An 18,893-nucleotide genomic window follows, 5' to 3' on the forward strand; every position below is an offset into this window, starting at 1 on the left:
ATACTGTAATAAGCCTTCCAATTGTCTTTATTTAGTAAAATTTTGTTTGTTTGTTTCTACAGTTATCTACCTTAATTACATAATTATTTTATTAATTTATTAGTAGATTAAGTAATTTATTAATCTCAGTAGGAGATGTTTTGATGTGTAAATACGCTCTACCATACACTTTAGCACTTTAGGCTGTAGGCCTAATATTTCCAGACTGGACTGTCACAGAGTTAAGATTTATCATACCCCACGGGATAATTTTAGTTCCTCCATGTTGTTGTTGCGCTGATGTGAGCCCATAAGGGAGAAGGTTGGTGTGTTTTACTGTCTTGCAGTGTTGCATTGATAAAATATTATTCCAAGACAAACCAAAGCTTGCTTAACAGCCAAACTTCAGGAACTCAGGGTTACAATCACATCCTGTTTAAACTGAAATCCACAAAGTCCTATGATATAGGGACTTAAAACATGAAATATGTCTGTTATATTGATTGACTTTATTGTACCATTTTTATTACATGAGGTCACTATAGTATATCCCCATTAAATTCATGTCCCCACAACACAATACACGCACACATACCACACACACCTGTGGGTCTGTAGATCCCCTCATGGTGCAGGACAATAGAGCGCTGACATGGAAACTTTCAAAGCACCCCATATATTTATAGAGCTGACATTATCTGAGAAACTGCTGGCAGTGCTTGATGGTGTCTGCTCTACACAGGTCTCAGCACTCAGTAAAACACACCCTGTCATAGATTCAAAGCACAGTGATACTGAAGGGAACGGCTTCATGGATGATTGGTTGTTTCTGGCCATGTATAGTAAACCTCTAAGCTAACTGTTAGAAGTCCTGTAATTCCTGAAATAACATGTGGTGCTGAGAGTGATTCCAAATATAGGAAGTTAAGGAATTAAATCAGTTTCCTAGAGAAGTCAGTGAATGTATGGGAATTTAAAAAAAAAAGGCTCAAAATGTAGCAGAACTTATTTTACAACGTCTAATTATTTTTTAATGAGAAGGTTTTTATCTTAAAGGACCAGTGTGTAGGATTTAATGTCTGTAGTTGCAGATTGTAACCATTTGAATACAGCTCTGCTTTCCAAGGGTATAGGAGAAACTACGGTGGCTATGAAATTTGTAAAAAAAAAAAAAAAGAAAATACGAAAAGCCCTCACTAGAGCCAGTGTTTGGTTTGTCCAATCTGGGCTACTGTATAGAAACATGGCCGTTCAAGGATCCGCTCCCTCTGTAGACAAAAAAACAGCTCATGAAGAAACAAAAACACAACAAATCGTATTATATTTTAGGCGATTACACACCAATGAAACATACATGTGAATAATATATTCCAATAGATCTTCCTAAATGATACACATTGGACCTTTAACTGTAGCAAGCACATATAGTTCATCCAAAAGAATCATTCCCCATCAATAAACTGGCCAAATTATTGCCCATTATTGGCTGTCAGAGGTATTTTTATTAGCACATATGTCATTATTGGCCTCAAAAAGCAATTTTCTATCATGTGCTAGAAAGAATATTTTTAGGTGATGACAACAATTGGAAAGTCATAAAACCAAATGTTTCTGCTGTCACATTTATAACCTCTCCTTTCTCATCCCATGTGTAATGATTATATACAGTTACAAAATAGCTGCTGATGTGATTGTTCTGATTAACATGTCAACCAGCATGCAGTCTGTCAATCGCCGGCAAGCCATCAGTTGTTTACAGCCGGCATGTGGCACATTACGATAACGGCTGTTGGTGCCAAGGACAGCTCCGCATGTTCATTGTCAGTGGCTGTTTGTGAAATGTACTCTGCAGTGACAACATTTTGGTAAATCAAAACCATGCAAAACATGGCAATGAGACTACTGGTGTCAGACAAGTAGTCAGATTAGTTATCTGATACATTTATCTATTTTATAGTCTGACATTGTAACAAAATGGCCTCCTATATTGTCTATAGTAAGTATAGTAACTTAACTTAAAGTAATCAGCAGATTTTACTATCCTGACCTACTAATGGTCAAATGCGGAAGAGTTGTATAATTTGTTTTTATTCAAGTTTTTCAAAAGAACCTAACATTTTTGTACAAATCTGGATTCAATGCTCTTACAGCAACAGATACTATTATATACTGTATGCCATCTTTGCAGAAAATGTCCCATCTTTATTTTTTTGTGTTCTTTCTTTTACCATTTGAGCAATAATGTGTAATGTAACATTGTATTGTCAATGGTAAACAAAACAATGTCTAAGCAGGACTGGCTGTTAAAAAGCAATTGTTGCTAACAGCTGCTGAAGTATGTGTGTGTGTGTGTTGGAGGAGGTGGGGGGTGAAGTGCAGAGGGGGCAGCTGTCAAGACAGACAGACCGTGTGCTTCCTACATGCCCTTATAAGGACAAATGTCCCTCAAAACCATGACCCATTTAAGACCAATCTGCTTTATCCTGATAAAGACCTGGTGATAAAGATAGGAGTCTGCCAAAAAGTGCTCCGTTGACTTGAAGGGAGCTGTTGACAAAACACAGCACCGGTTTTAACCAAAAGCTACTGTGATGTCTCAGACTCCCACTTTTTGCTCAACAATGTGCAGCAGCTTTCCTCTTACTGAACAAGAGAGTCTGTGCCAAGCAGACACTTAAAACTACTATTGCAGTAATGAGTTCAATTTTACGTTCGTTTTGGTTGGTGTGTTATTAACTCATTCAGAATCATTCAATTAAGATATTAACGACAATACGCGTTTGTCAATGGAGGAAGTAGATTTACTCAAGTAAAATATAATTTTGATGTCTCATGCTACTTTATACTTCTACTCCACTAAATTCTAAAGCAGTTAAGGTAATAAATGATGCTGACAGCAGACTATTTATACTGTAAGTTCACTGATAAATACCTTTGTACTTGACTTAATATTTGAATGTAGGACTTTTATTTGTGTTTTTATAGTGTGGTATTGCTACTTTTTCTTAAGTAAATGAGAGGAAAATGACCATCAGAGGGCAAAAGACTCCTGAAGGACTGTGTTCACTCACTGCTGCTGCTGTGAGAACAACACTAAGTTAAGATATGACCACACATAGTCCAACTTCACTAACATGGTCGTCACAGGTTTTGTTGGAATTGTAAACCAAAATCAGACTTTTCTTCTTTGTCTATTATATATTTGTTATTCAGACTGATCATACAGTTTATTAGTGATTACCACAGATAGTACAAAAAGCTTCATGTCCCGTGTGCAAATAATGTGCAAATCCTTTGTAATAGTTACAATCTTGTTTTTCTCTGTCTTTTTTGCTATATTGTCTTATCAATTTATGTTTCACATTGTTGTAGTCTGTTGTGACTGAGGTCATTGTAGAGCTGAAACAAATGTATTTATTTATTAAAAAAATAAGTAATTCTTTGAGCAAATAAATGTCAAACATTCTCTAGTTTCAGCTTCTTAATTGTGAGGATTTGCTGCTTTTCTTCATCTTATGGTAATGTAAACTGAATATCTGAACTCAAAATCTGAACATTTGATCATTGTGTGAGTTGATTATGACACAAAAACCCTTTGCAGTCTGTGGTGATTCACCAGGAAATTCACCCAAAACTGCGTTAATAGTTAATCAGTTGGCAAATATAGATGATGTGAAAGCAACTCAGGACTCTTGTTATGTAAAAGCTCGGAATAGAAATATACATGTAGGTTAGTAGCGTCTCTCTCTGGGGTACATTACAGCACATGGCTGAAAATGGAATATTTCAAAGTGTTGATGGTGTGGGTGGTATTTACATTCTTATTGCACTCACAGTGGCCTGATAGGGCTAGGATAGCATGGGGATGTAGGTACTGTGGGGGCAGTACGAGGTGACGAATAAGGAGCCTGAGCTCTCGCCGCAGTCTGTGGCGACATGCAGCCACTGGCACCTGTTACTCTCTATTTCCCTAAAAGGAGACACTGGAGCCAATCAGAGCTCAGAACAGCCGCTCGTTGCTGCCTGCACAGGCCATCCCAGGGATCTGTCGTCTGTTGGAGGTCTGGATCCCTGGCCTCAGCTCCCTCCCACCCACCACCCCAACATCCCCTCTTACAATATTGCCTCTCAGCTGTCTGGCATGTTTTTGGACCCCCTCCTTCCTTACACATGCCACGACACTGGCAAACTGTCACAGGCAGGTCGCCTTAGACGGCTCCTTAACCAGATTGCTCAGACAAGATCTCAGATTACCATCACACCCTCCAATCACCCACATCCCCAGTGCCCTGTTCGAGCTTAGTCATATTAACACATCCTTAGGGACCTGAAGGGCAGCTCCACAAAGTATGAGTGGGACAAATATGCTGCTATGTATGAGGCAAGAATCTGAACATATCAAATTAATAATATTGCAGTCGGAGGGGTTTCTGAGGGCCCCTAATCTCTCTGCCACATTGTATTTAAAGGGCATATGTTGATTTATGGGCCATAAATTGATTCTTAAAAAATCCACATAAATAGTTTGACATCTAACATACCATTAATATACTGTAGTCTAATGATTTGACACCTAAAGTATGATTAAAATACAGCAATTTAACATACAAAGCATATGTTTGTCTCAAATGTGCATACTGCAAATTGAACATATCTTAGAGCTCCTTAATTACACTGAAATTAATATCAAACTATCCACCATCCAGGCAGAAATCTTCTCTTCCTTCTGGTCGTCTCCAAGGCAACATCTCTCCAGTTTAGTGGTGTCCCTGACACAGGATCCACTTTACTGAGCCATTTTTCTAAGCAGCACTTAATTTGGACTTGTGTGAACTCCTGAGCCCGCCCACTGGCCCCCAGCTTCAGGATGCAAGGACATATTTAAGGACCCCCTCGCACCGTCAGCCTTTGTCCCAGTGGAAACTCCAGTCTTGTGGTTACAACTTGGTGAGTCCCTTTGCAGTCTTCTTGCATTTGAGCTGTTGGTTTCTGGACTGTAGGGATCAGGGAGGATGAGTAGACGCTGCTGCTGTAGGATATTTTACTGCCACAACATGGATATTCTTTTTTACGGTTTGAAGTTGTGATCTAGAGTTGATAGTGTGTTGTTGGGGGGAGGATGAGAGCTGAGCATAAGAGAGGGAAAGAGGAGGATGTTGAAAGAAAAAATGGTGGTGTTGAGTTTAAAGAGTTTTGAAAAATATGGAAAGATTCAATAACAGTGAGCTGCACTCTGAAGGCTCAAGACTCTGAGGTTTAGGATGCAGGGATGGGATGCTCACTGTAGAGTGGCAGACATTAAGTCTAACTCAGGTTAGATACAACCTGAGAAAACTTACTAAGTTAAAGAAATATCAATATTCTTTTAAAGTAAATACATAGACTTAAGTTTTACCTTTGAAATACCAGAAATAACCAAACAACTGAGTGTGTTTTCATGGCGGGGATAAAAACCTTCAGAAGTAACAGTTATAACATTGTGGACAATGAAAGTCTGCCGATCTTGGTCAGGACATTCTTCAGAAAGAGATGTTTTAATTTCATTACATTTCTGCATTAATAGTAGCTATTTAACCCCCCTCTAAGTAACCCTCTCTTTTATTTCAAGTACCGTCTAACACTACATTTAGTTGTATGCCAGTATAGTGTCAATAATGTTGAATTAATTTTGGTGGATTCTTCTACTTTAGCTCTGTCAGAGAAGAACCTCAACTCATAATCACAATGAATGGCACTGATTTCAAACGTTTATATAAGATTAAACAATATTGCCCCGATGTATCAGAGTCAGTCTTGTAGGAAAACCTCAAAGGAGGAATCTTAGAGTGGACAGCAAGGAAACATGCTGAAGTTTCTATGTATTTTTGTAGTTGGCTCTGTTAGTGTTTTGATGAAGCTGTCTGAAAAAAACTCTCATTACAACATTAAGTACTATTTTACTGCTTCATCTGCAGTACTGCAGCTGATATCCATGAAAACATTACACAGAATGCGACAACAGCCATTTAAAATGAACTTACATATGATGATTTGAATGGGGGAAAACTGTATGAAGGAGTGGATGCTGCCACTTGGGATGCAGGCTGTGGTCAGAGATCCTGGAAGGATCAGAGCACATGGTCTGGCTCCAAACAGAGGACCCCACTATGTGGCGACAGCTGAGGAGAGACCCAGGCCTCCGCTGCCACTTGTCAAAAGACACACCGCCTCAGCTGTTAACTGGCTCTGGCTTTACGATGAGATACAGAGGAGGGGTTGTTGGGGGCGGAGGAGGGTGACAAGGGTCCCGAGGCTGAAAATAGACATATGAGTGTGTGTGGGGGGTCGAGCTATGTCCCGTTTTGGCTTTTCAGGCAGCTGTAAGACTCAAAGGAGATTAGAGCACTCAGAGGTGTCTTCATACTGAACATGGTGCTACATTGTTTCTCAGAATTGCAGGGTTTTGTTTTATTTGTGTGAACTGATCTTCCAATCAGACTTTTAAATGCAAATATTACACATTTTAGGAACCTTGATGAAATCAAATGATGTGTTTTGATGTAAACACTGTCAAGTAGAAGCTCCTGATTCAGACAAAATAAATAATTTCTGTGAACATCACAAACTAATATTGTACCTGTTTCCACCCTCCGTCTCTTTATAGAAGGCCAGCCCAGAAAAGACCAAACATGTGTGACGACGACGAGACCACCGCCCTCGTGTGCGACAATGGCTCTGGCCTGGTCAAGGCTGGGTTTGCCGGTGATGACGCTCCCCGTGCTGTCTTCCCATCCATTGTTGGACGCCCCCGTCACCAGGTGGGACTTCTGAAAGGGCCACTAGTTTCTGAAAGATTAAATTCTTGTAGCTTCATCACAGGCTGTCTGTCTTGTTCCTGAGTTTCTGAGATGTGTTTGCTTCGTTCTCAGGGTGTGATGGTGGGTATGGGTCAGAAGGACAGCTATGTGGGAGACGAGGCCCAGAGCAAGAGGGGTATCCTGACTCTGAAGTACCCCATCGAGCACGGCATCATCACCAACTGGGACGACATGGAGAAGGTGAGATCTTTTTATTTGTTATTGGAGCCTAATCCTGAGTCATTTTATGTGTATGAAACTGACCCCTTGACATATTCCTCCCTGTTCTTGTTTCACAGATCTGGCACCACACCTTCTACAACGAGCTCCGTGTAGCCCCAGAGGAGCACCCCACCCTCCTGACTGAGGCCCCCCTTAACCCCAAGGCCAACAGGGAGAAGATGACCCAGATCATGTTTGAGACCTTCAACGTCCCTGCCATGTACGTCGCTATTCAGGCTGTGCTGTCCCTGTACGCCTCCGGTCGTACCACCGGTGAGTCTCTACTCAAAACTCCTTGCCAACATCTTAGGTCAACAAAAATGCACTTTATGTCTTCTGACAAACTGCTGCTTTTTCTGGACAGGTATTGTGCTGGACTCTGGTGATGGTGTGACCCACAACGTACCCATCTATGAGGGTTACGCTCTTCCCCACGCCATCATGCGTCTGGATCTGGCTGGTCGTGACCTGACTGACTACCTTATGAAGATCCTGACTGAGCGTGGCTACTCTTTTGTCACCACTGGTAAGAAGGCCCCAACAACTAACTGGGAACAAACACTGGATGATTTAAAAGACTAATAGAGGTTATATGACATATAATAGACTACGTAACTTTAGCTGAACAGTGGAAACACGTGACATTTAAATCAAAAATACATATTCTTCCTCTTGTCTGTAGCTCTATGTATCCATCTAGATTATTTTGGTGTGAGTTGTCAAGTTTTGGAGATACGGGCCGTAGAGATGTATGCCTTCTCTCAAATATAATGAAACCAGATTTCACCCGGCTTGTGGTGCTCCAAAGAATTACTTCTGAAAAACCATGACGTAGTTACTCAAGATAATCCACAGACCATACTGTGATCAGTTGTATGTAGGAACTATTTACTTTCTAACATCACCAGGCAGAAGGAAGTAGGCATCTACAAATGGACGAGATTAGACAATGGTGAAGCGGTAATGTCAGCTCACACCAGACCAGTATCTTATGGCTGTAATAGAAAAATCCCTGAGTGAAAGAAATAATTTGTTATTTATTATTCTCATAATTTTTTCATTAAGCTTACATTTGCCACCATAAGGCACTGGTAATTTATACGGCAAAGCAGTATGAACTCCCTTTAAACTTGAGAAGACAACAAAGCTGAGGGCTGAGCCTCATTTACTTTGACTGTACTTAACTCCAGGCTCCTGTAATGATCCCAGAAATCTGTTTGTAGATTATCTATCAGTGTGTTCATCAGTCGACTAAACTGTGACATTTCCCCCCTCCAGCTGAGCGTGAGATCGTGCGTGACATCAAGGAGAAGCTGTGCTACGTTGCTCTGGACTTTGAGAATGAGATGGCCACCGCTGCCTCCTCTTCCTCCCTGGAGAAGAGCTACGAGCTGCCCGACGGTCAGGTCATCACTATCGGCAACGAGCGTTTCCGCTGCCCCGAGACCCTCTTCCAGCCTTCCTTCATCGGTGAGTCATGACAGCTGACCTAACACTCAGCAGCTACAGTTACTCTCTGTGAACACCACACATTCTGCAAGTCACATTATGTGATTGTGTTTCACGTATATGCAATGGATGGCTTGGTGAGTTTACTCCACCTAGTGGCCAAAGGGACATTGCTAATAATAATAATATTAATTATAATAATAATCATTGGCCATCATTCTTTAACAATATCAAAAACTGAATTTTCACAAAAATAATGTATGAGCTGACAAAAACAATCATTGTATCCAAAAATGGTGATATATATTATTTATTTTATTGTAAAGCTTGTAAGTTTTTTTAAAGGTCCTATATAAATAAAGTTATTACTGTTATTATTTCTCAAAATATTTCCAATTAGCACATGTTTACTGAACACTCACCTTTCACCTCTCACCTTCCCAGGTATGGAGTCTGCTGGTATCCATGAGACTGCATACAACAGTATCATGAAGTGCGACATTGACATCCGTAAGGACCTGTACGCCAACAATGTGCTCTCCGGTGGTACCACCATGTACCCTGGTATTGCTGACCGTATGCAGAAGGAAATCACCGCCCTGGCCCCCAGCACCATGAAGATCAAGGTGAGCCCTTATTGATCAGCATTAACTGGTTAAATCCAGGTGACAGGTAGTTCAGTATGTTGTAAAAATGTTCTTGTACCAACCCGTGTGTCCACTCCTCCCTACAGATCATCGCTCCCCCTGAGAGGAAATACTCTGTCTGGATCGGTGGCTCCATCCTGGCCTCCCTGTCCACCTTCCAGCAGATGTGGATCAGCAAGCAGGAGTACGATGAGGCTGGCCCCTCCATCGTCCACAGGAAGTGCTTCTAAATCTCCAACCATCACCAAAAACTCCACACCATCTGCACCAACTCTACTTCCATACCTGTATTTCTACTGTGCCTATTGCTGTATATACATGTGCCGTTGTAATAAAAATAGTTGCTTTTAACAGTAACAGTCTGGAGTGTTGGAATCTGTACTTACAGGTAGCCAGCATTTCCATGAACATATCATAAAATGTCAGTGTGTCTGTTGATTCAGAATATATAATTTGGCTATGGCTGCACTGTTTCATCATTTTCCACTCACCAACAGTGCATATGAAAGAAACTGTTGTTATATTCTCTTGCAAAGCCCGATTTCCTTTATTCAATAGGTTGTCCAAAGTAGAATATTGTGAGGTCAGGTGCTGAAATTAAATCATACACAACATTTATGATAATAACACCACCCTTTCTGTGACACCTCTCACACGTTAAGTTGTTAATATCACAAGTGCTGCAGGAGTTTTGACCCTGTAAGAAAGCTTTTCTCTTCTCTGTGAAACCTGAAGAAAAACAGCCACTCAAATCAAATCATGCAGTAAATTGTGTAAATTGGAAACCTCAAGATGCCATGATTCAAATTTTTTCAATATGAAACCATGTGAGATAAAAAAAAATCTTTTAACTTTTCACCTAACAAAGGTAAAAAAATCTACTGCAAATAAAAGACCTGCATTCAAAACCTTACTTAAGTGAAAGTATATAAGTATTACCAGCAAAATGTACATTAAGTATCAAAAGTATTAGTTTAACAACTTCATATACAGTTTGTTTAATACGTCAATGCTTTATAGTCTATAAGACCATCATATGTTTGTAGTGTTTGAGAACGTTGTATCTCTAAAAAGTCAACAGCTAATCCAATGGGTTTAAACAGTTCATATAATGTAAGAAGTAGGAGAATTTAACTTTATCAGAAATATTCAAATTCAAAATCACCAAATTTGGAGATTTGAGCGTTTTACTGGACAATACATGTGGGAAAATTATAATCTGAAAAGTAACTAAAGCTGTCTGACAAATGTAGTGCATTAAAAAGTACATTATTCGCCCATAGTAGAGTAGAAGTATAAAGTTGCATTAAATGGAAATACTCAAGTAAAGTACAAGTACTAGTAGTAAATGTACTTAGTTATTTTCCGGGACTGTCCATCACCACCTAAAAGCTGAAGTCACAGTTATTTTCAAGTTGAAAGCTCATATCAACCACCTTCCTATGTGACCTGAACACATCACTTTCCCTTCACTTCCTTGTCACCTGTGCCACAGGTGATGTGAATGAGTGTAATAAAGCCAACCTCCCTCATTCACCAGTGATTTTACCAACTGAGTAACAGAGATTATTGTGTCATAGGCTGTTGGATTGCTTTTTTTTTTTTTTACATCTCTCAGTGATATTTTAACCATGAAGTTTACAGACAGAAATGTGATTCGGTTTCACCTTCAAGTTCTTTATGGGATAACTGTGAAGTGCTTTGACAAGAAGAAGGAGAGACTGTTCATCGGCGGTGCAAAGATCTTTGGTGTTCCTCTGGAGAATTTACCCAGGAGATACATTCCTGAGTTTGGACTGGTGCCCTGGTGAGTGGGCGTTGGAGGCCTAGGAAGTTTATGATATTACCCAGGACAACAGCTCAGAGATTAATCTTGTTCTTTTGTTGTGTCTTAGCTTTTTGGTAGATGCTTGTTCATTTCTTCTGGAGCGGGCTGCGACTGTAGGCCTGTTCAGAAAACCAGGCTCTCTTCCTCGCATTAAGACCCTCAGGGTAAGAGTTTAACCTTTTCTAGAGATTATTACTATGCTTTAAACTGGCACAATTATGCCATCTAGTGGTTTGAGCAAACACTGCTTCTGTTTATGTCAGCTTTGTCTCTCTTAGATATGTGTGAAAAGTCTGATCTACATGCAACCTGTAGTATTAGTGATGTGATATATATAAATAATATTTCACTTTCTGTGTCTGTTTCAGGCCAAACTCAATAGTGGAGAGGGGTGTCTGTCCTCAGCCCTCCCCTATGATGTGGCAACTCTGATCAAACAGTTCTGCAGGGAGCTGCCAGAGCCTTTGTTTCCCACTGAGCTCCATGCAGCTCTGCTCAAAGCCCAGGCGCTGCCCACCCTGCAGGACAAGACTTCAGCCCTTCAGCTGCTGTCCTGTTTGCTACCTGCCAGAAACTCCTCCTGTCTGCATTATCTGTTTGACTTCCTCTCCAAAGTCTCCCAAAGGTTTGAGAGAATATTAATAACGTGGGGAAATTAAACCCCGGTGCTCCGAGCACTGCACTAAAAGACTACCAGTATGATATTATATATATATATATACTAAGCTAAACTTGATTAGGATTTTATAGTAAGATGAAAAATGATCTTACTATCACACTATTATTGGTGCCTTGCTTAACTCTTAAGTCTGGTGTTTCCAGAGTGAGGTCCTTACTCACAAAGTGACAAACTATTTAAATATTTTGTTAAATCAGCAAAAGCAAGTTGTTGCTTTACTTGCTGATGTTTGCCATTTTTCTCCCATCAAGTATATTTTATGTATGTAACTCAAAATCACAACTTTGCAAAACGTGCAGCAAATTTTAGAAAGTGATGACTTTGTTTGTCTGACAGGTTGTATAGACAGGACAGATGGCTTGTGTGAGAAACAGCATTAGGCAGCAATTCATTTTTATTCATTCATATTCCTGACACCTGGGTCAGCATATTAAATGGGCTACAATGATCGCAAAGACTACTGTACCTATAATTACTTTGGATAACTTACAATAATATGGTATGTCTACTCCAATGTTTGTCCAGTAACCACTCATCCAGATTATGGCCTTTATAATTATATATTAGTTGTTTTTAGAAGCCTGATTCCAGGTTGGGAACCACTAGTCTACACTGAGGTTATAGCAAATTGTATTCTACTTATAATATATATTTACATATAATTAATAATTTTTTCCCTTTTATAATATGAGTTTGGATATTGTTCTTCAGACATGATTCCACACACTTTCCAGTGACAGGAGTACATATTAATGGTTTAAATTTCATGCGTTTTTCCTTATGTGCTGCTGTCAGATGCACTGAAAACTTGATGACCAGCTCCAACATTGCTACAGTCTTTGCTCCGTGTCTTTTACCACCTCCCAACAAGGCAGAGATGTCTGAAGGGCGACTTGAACTCAGATTTCTTGTCCTACGCACCTTCATTGAAAATCCTCACTTATTCGGTAATAAACCAATCCTCTTGTCTTGATTTTTATCATTTTAATTAAGGGTTATTTAAACAAAGATCTTCACTATATTTGCTAGGAGTGATTCCTAAAGGTTTCATGGACAGTATGGAGTATCTGATGAATTTCCATCTTCTAAAAGACACAAAGAGAGGACATAAAAAAAGACACAGTTTCAAAGGTAAAAACAAGGAAAAATGTGTCCTAAAAAATGGAGTTGTGTCCTTTGCTTTTCCTCAACTGAACGCCTCCTGTGTGCACTTTATATTCATTTTCTCCAATACTGTCAGTTATGCCGTCTGTGAAGACGGTGCCTTGGATTCAAGGGAAGTCAAAGGTCAGAGCTACAGTCCCTGAGCAGGAGCAAGGGTCCGCTTCTGGAGACAGAAAAACCCTCAGGAGAAGCTTCGGCCTGGAGACTTTCCCCAGTGTGATGCTGTTTAGGACCTGCATGCAATCAGAAGGTCAACGCAATATGAACAAAGACACACGTTTTGATGGATGTGAAGTTGTGCAGAATGTAATGATGTTAAACTTGTTTACAGACGAGGGTTTCAGTCCTGAAATGGCTTTGTTGGACAGTCCCTCCAAAGAGGCGTGTAAGACCCCGCAAGAGAAACTAAAAAGGTAAATTATAAAAGCATAGTAATTAATTTCACAGGATTCCTTTTATAATGTAGAGCCAATTAAGTAATTGGATAGCAGGGAAATAGGACATTTAAGAGTGTGTGATTTGTACAAAATGTGAAATCTGGCCTTGTTTCCTGTGAGAACTAAATGAAGTGACTGCATCATATAATAACAATAATATACTTTAGTTGATCTAATGTTTCCTATCTTGCTTGTGTCCCTTTTTTTTTTTTTTTTTTCCTACCAGAGATCTGCATTTGGTTAATTTCTCGAGGTTCACCAGAGGACCAGATACAGGCAGCTCTCCTGTGCTCACCAGTGTCGGGAAACTGCAGCTCACTCCTTGGAGAAGACGCACTTCAGTATAATGTATTAAATATTAAGAAGTTGTCATGTGAGTTGCTCAAAGTTACTGCAGCATTTTAGGGTATGATGTAATTTAATGTTTTAAATCAGATCACTTCAGTTTTCAATTTTTACATTTTAATGAATTTATGTATTTGACTATTTATTTCACAGCAAGACTGTTGTATGGATTAAGTGTCACCATATGTTTACATAAAGTGAATAAATTGTTTGTTTTTATAAGTGTATATTTTACTTACATGTTATACTATAGGTGTTAATAAGCTCAGACATTTTGCCATATCTATCATCTGTTTATTTTTGATTAAAATCTTGCGGAGGATTAAGAACAAATACCAAGTTTACCGTGACAGAGAAAAACAAAAAGGGTAATAAAGAATTACAATGATACAAATTAAATATTTATCAGCATATTAACTGATCACTACCAGAGATCAGGTGACCCCAGACTTCTAAGCATTATAGTATGGATGAAAGGAAAACTATAGAAAAGGACAAAGGTTAGTTTTTACTCTTACTTGCCTCCATTGGGTATTTCAACATTATGTATTCAACACAATGAAAGCAGTTGAATAATTTATCACACTAACCACCTATTGGTGAGCTTTCTTTTCAGGAAGTGTTTAACAAAAAGGACTGTTTTAATGGTTAACATGATCTCAGAGACTTTTCTGAGTCCTGTGGTTCTTCTCAGTGCAGCGCTGTTGTGGACCAGGCACAAATAATTGGCACAATGTGACAGCCAATGAGAATCGAGGGTTTTTTGGTATCTTAGCAACTGCATCTGAACCGTGAAGTGAGGCGGATGGCGTCCTCCTGCAAGGTTGCATAATGGACAGCTGTAATGACAATGGAAATTAGGGTTTTTTCTTCAAAATAAAGTAGGAGGAAAAGCTAAACGTTTAGTACAAGTAACAAGAAAACAATAAAATGTAAATTCATGCTAAATGAACTTTAACCAGAATGAATTTCGGCGAAATCTGGCAAGAAAATGATTCTAAAACACTTTTTTTTTCGTCGTGTTTGAGAGGCAAGCTTTTATTTTGGAAACCGGAAATACACGTTTTTATTCTGGCCAGTTTGAGGTCTCGCGCAGTAGGCAGGTCCCACCATCAGTGCGCGGACACGGTAAGGAAAATATTACTAAATAGCCTTTTTGGACCATTTGTGATGTTTTTTAGGTATAAAACCATACATTTAATTAAATAAACGTAATTAAATACAATTCTTATTATAAATGATTGTTTTATTTCTGTTTCATAGACATCATATAGGCTATTTATAGACTATTTACATCGGCCCTCTGTTTACAGAGTGAGTTGCGCACCAAGGCTTTATTACATTTACAGACAATGTATTTTATTGTTTCTATAAACCAAAATAACATAACATTAAACATTTTTTTTAAATCATTCTTTCCAGATATTGGCCCTTTTAAAAAAAAAATTAGCCTGTCATGTGTCCAGGAACAAGCAGCTGTGTTTGAACATGATTACACTCGCCTGTCCATCTTTGTGTGTTTTTCTCCGCAGATGACAGAAATGAGCTCGGCGGTGCGGTTACTGTTGCTCGGCCTTCTCCTGTGCCTGCAGCTCGGCAGGGCTCCAGCCCGCAGCCCCCGCACGGCGGACCAGGTATCTGAGGCCGACATCCAGCGGCTCCTGCACGGCGTCATGGAGCAGCTGGGCATCGCTCGGCCCAGGGTGGAGTACCCCGCACATCAGGCCACCAACATCGTCGGGCCTCAGAGCATACAGGGTATGTTGTTAGTATTTCTAAATGGAGTCTTAAACACACAAATCACAAGAGACGAACCAAGAAAAAAGGTTCCTTATCTTAAATTTTAGTCGTTACAGGGGGATGTGGACATATCTGTTCCACTGTATATCATCTGTAATTCTTACTTACTTTTTCACTTTTAATAAACAACAAAAAAGAAACATGACAAAGAAAAACATCTAGTCCTCAAATCTGACAAGCTGAAACCAGATAATTGTTGGTATTTTAGTTTGAAAAAATATTTAACAGTTAATTGATTATCAAAATAGCTGCAGATTAATTCATAATAATAATTCATTTATTTTGGACCTTCTAAATGCTGAATGTGACTAATATCACTGATCATTTCTCAGGAGTTATATACAAACAGAAATACTGTAGTCTCTGAAACAACTATTAAAAACGTGTTGTAACATGGAAATATTGTCATCAGTGGTTCTCAGCCTTTTTGGTGTCAAGGACGCCCAGTATTTGATAAGATGTAGTCTCAGGTAGTGTGAAACCTATGAACAGAATAGTCTTCCTTATCCATTCTCTCACTGGGCTAACTTCTAGTCACTTAAATAATAGTGAAATTAAAATATTCACCGTTTTTTCTGGGGAACCTCAGGGCTCATTGAGGGTGTTTCTGGTGGAGAACCACCGTCATATATGACATTATCTAAATTACAAATGCTTCATTGATACCTATACTAGTATTTTGAAGCTTTTTTTTTCAGCTGGTGTTGTTTTTGTGGTGATTGTAGTGTTTGTTTTCCTCCACAAGGTGGTGCTCACGAGGGGCTGCAGCACCTCGGCCCCTTTGGGAACATCCCCAACATTGTGGCCGAGCTGACAGGAGACAACGTTCCCAAAGACTTCAGTGAAGATCACGGATACCCAGACCCTCCAAACCCCTGTCCCCTGGGAAAGACCGGTAGAGACTCTTGTTCTAAGCACATTATTTATTAATAAACTGATCTCTCTGTATGTTGCCGTTATTAAAGCTGCCACAGAGCCAGTTCTTTCTGTTCTTTACTGTAATTTATTTTCTCTGTGCTGTTTATGAATCTGCAGTAAATTAACTTTACTTATATTTACTTTTTGATTAATTGCTGGTGTTTTGAACAGTTACGGTGATGCATTCTCTTCTCCTTCTTTTTCTTTTTTCTCTTCACCTCCTTCTGTGTCTGGACCTCATCACATTCACAGCAGCAGATGGGTGTTTGGAAAACGCTCCGGACACAGCCGAGTTCAGCAGAGAGTTTCAAAAACACCAGCACCTATTTGACCCAGAGCACGATTACCCAGCTCTGGCGAAGTGGGTGAGTACACAATGTGACTGGAACTCATTTTATTCTTATCATGGATCAATCAAATGCTCAAAAGTTTTCCTTGCTCTTTACTTACTGCTTACTTCCCAGAGCTTCAAAAAGCTTATTTTGTCCAAACAACACTAAGAAAAACAAATATATTACGATGAAATATAATCAGAATATTAATACCGTGCAGAAATACCTCATTATCTCCACATAGATGTCATCAGAAAGTGGAAGTGCAAGTAGAGGTTTATTTTGAAAAGAAATGAGACACAAGTAAGTGCTAGCATGGGGTGTTGAGATTTGGCAGTATGATAAGACTTCAGTGTCAAAAGATAAATTCTCTCTCGTATTTTCTTCTCTGAATGTCGGGAACAAGCAGCCCCGGCAGCTTTGTTTTCTCCTCTTGGCAACAGCGTAAAAACAAAATGAAGACAAGATTTTTACTAAATCAGACATAACGTATCTTGGTTTGTCTGGCCTAAAGAAGTCACCCCTTTGAGTGTTTTTATTTGCTGAAAAAAGGCATTCAGGCCATTTGTTGACTGTAATTTAGGAACAAAGGAGACATGATTTAATGTCTGAAAACTGTTTTTTTCTGCATTTCCTTTCAGAACAAGGAGCTTTTGTACCAGAAACTGAAGGGAGGACCAAAAAGAAGAAAAAGGGTATCGTGTTTGTCTTTCCTCCCTAACCACATCACCAGCCCTGAATTGTACCCCTGAAGGGATCGACGTACTCTTAAACTCACTGTTTTTGTGATATTTTCTGAACAAGAATCTCACTTTTTTCAAAACTTGACTCATAATTTTTATTCTGACTTAGCTTTGTATGGTCAGATGTCTTTATGTTTGCAGTATGTGTTGTAATATTTTTGTCCCCCTCCCTGCAGAGTGTCAACCCGTATTTGATGGGCCAGAGGTTGGACAACGTGGTCGCCAAGAAATCTGTTCCTCACTTCTCCGAGGAAGAGGAGGAAGAGGCACCGACTGTCTCTGCTGCCAGCAAATCCACGACCTAAACTCCAGCACCTGCAACACTCCCTGTAATATTGAAGTACACTCTCAGATAAAAGCTTTTAACACTACATATTTAAGCATTTTGGTTAACAAACAATGGAACACAGTGGAAGTACGGTAAAATAAGAAATAGTAAGAACAACATATCTTACATCTTGTGCTCTTATTTCTAACTTATGGGACTTTTACAGTGCAACTGCCTTTAATAAAGCATCACAATCCGAGAGGTCCATGGAGACAATATTAGGGCTTTGTTGAAACACAGACACTCGTCTTTTACCTTTAAATACATTTTTGAAGTCAAAGCTTAATAAACAGCAAGCAGCTTGGAATTTATGTTGATTTCAGAAATGAATAATAAAGCTAGCTCATAGAGGGAAAACATACCCCCCAAAAACACTGCAAATTATCTTCGACCACTAATGCTTACACCTTTTAAGTAAAAGCGTTAGATATGCAGAAATTGGAAAGATCAAAAAAGTTCCGGCAGACCTACTGTGCAGTACAGTGCTAACTTCAAAAGTGAGCCAGATATCTGATAAAGTGGTATCTGATATATGAATATTCAAGATCAAAGCCAAGTTAGTCTTGTACACAGTACAACAACAGAGTTCACATACACAGACTAGTTTTGAGGCATGTAGAACAGTCACATTAACTGAGTTTCAACCATTTAACCCAAAATGCTGAAATACAATGTGTTAAAATCTTGACTGGCAGTGAGCAGTTTATCTACAACTGTATTATAATAAGAGGTTGTACAAAGATATATTGATTTGGAGAATCATAAAGTTATTATTACTCCTGACTGTACAGAGATCAGTTTACTCTGAAGTTTCTGAAGTTTAATTTTTGTATGTCTTGATATAACCAGTTAATCACCTTTGTGTCATTAAGATTCAATATAGATCATATTCTTAGAAGTTAATTACAAATTGTTGTAGCTTTGCTTTGTCATGTGGGATGGCTGTCACTGTAGCATGATTAATATCTATTCACGTCACCATACTGCAGTTATGAGTCTTTATGGGCAGCGCTGAATCCGTCCCGAGTCGCTTCATCTTGACAAAAATCATTGTGTTATATATTTTTTTGTCTGTAAAGTTAAATAAACGATTTGTGTGCATTGAAATAGACGAGTTGGATTTTTTTTCCCCGCGTTCAGACAGATAAAGTGAGCTTCGGGAGTATTTTTTTTTTGGGGGGGGGGG

General features: G+C 39.2%; 2 protein-coding genes and 1 long non-coding RNA gene across 3 annotated transcripts; 2 read left to right on the forward strand and 1 right to left on the reverse strand.

Annotated features, from left to right (window-relative positions):
• Positions 1-4,768: 4,768 nt before the first annotated feature.
• actc1a (actin alpha cardiac muscle 1a) lies at positions 4,769-9,553 on the forward strand. Its single transcript, XM_035678661.1, has 8 exons — positions 4,769-4,926; positions 6,623-6,776; positions 6,888-7,016; positions 7,115-7,310; positions 7,402-7,563; positions 8,316-8,507; positions 8,931-9,112; positions 9,220-9,553. Exons 2-8 carry the CDS (start codon positions 6,648-6,650, stop codon positions 9,361-9,363), a joined length of 1,134 nt encoding a protein of 377 aa, XP_035534554.1. The 5' UTR covers positions 4,769-4,926; positions 6,623-6,647; the 3' UTR covers positions 9,364-9,553.
• Positions 4,920-6,734, reverse strand: LOC118340597. The gene is made up of 3 exons (XR_004797381.1): positions 6,596-6,734; positions 6,000-6,271; positions 4,920-5,105 (listed from the first exon to the last, which is right to left on the reverse strand). It is a non-coding gene; the product is annotated as an uncharacterized LOC118340597 (long non-coding RNA).
• A 1,104-nt stretch (positions 9,554-10,657) lies between the features above and the next one.
• LOC118340971 (neuroendocrine protein 7B2) lies at positions 10,658-18,798 on the forward strand. Its single transcript, XM_035679138.1, has 15 exons — positions 10,658-10,940; positions 11,029-11,125; positions 11,330-11,586; positions 12,436-12,587; positions 12,670-12,771; positions 12,881-13,054; positions 13,136-13,217; positions 13,468-13,585; positions 14,281-14,321; positions 14,549-14,714; positions 15,119-15,344; positions 16,132-16,281; positions 16,557-16,669; positions 17,278-17,331; positions 17,556-18,798. Exons 1-15 carry the CDS (start codon positions 10,765-10,767, stop codon positions 17,682-17,684), a joined length of 2,037 nt encoding a protein of 678 aa, XP_035535031.1. The 5' UTR covers positions 10,658-10,764; the 3' UTR covers positions 17,685-18,798.
• The last annotated feature ends 95 nt before the right edge of the window (positions 18,799-18,893 follow it).

This window comes from Morone saxatilis, unplaced genomic scaffold, assembly GCF_004916995.1.
Source record: "Morone saxatilis isolate NCDOM2014 unplaced genomic scaffold, NCSU_SB_2.0 Contig7, whole genome shotgun sequence".
Classification (NCBI taxonomy): Eukaryota; Metazoa; Chordata; class Actinopteri; family Moronidae; genus Morone; species Morone saxatilis.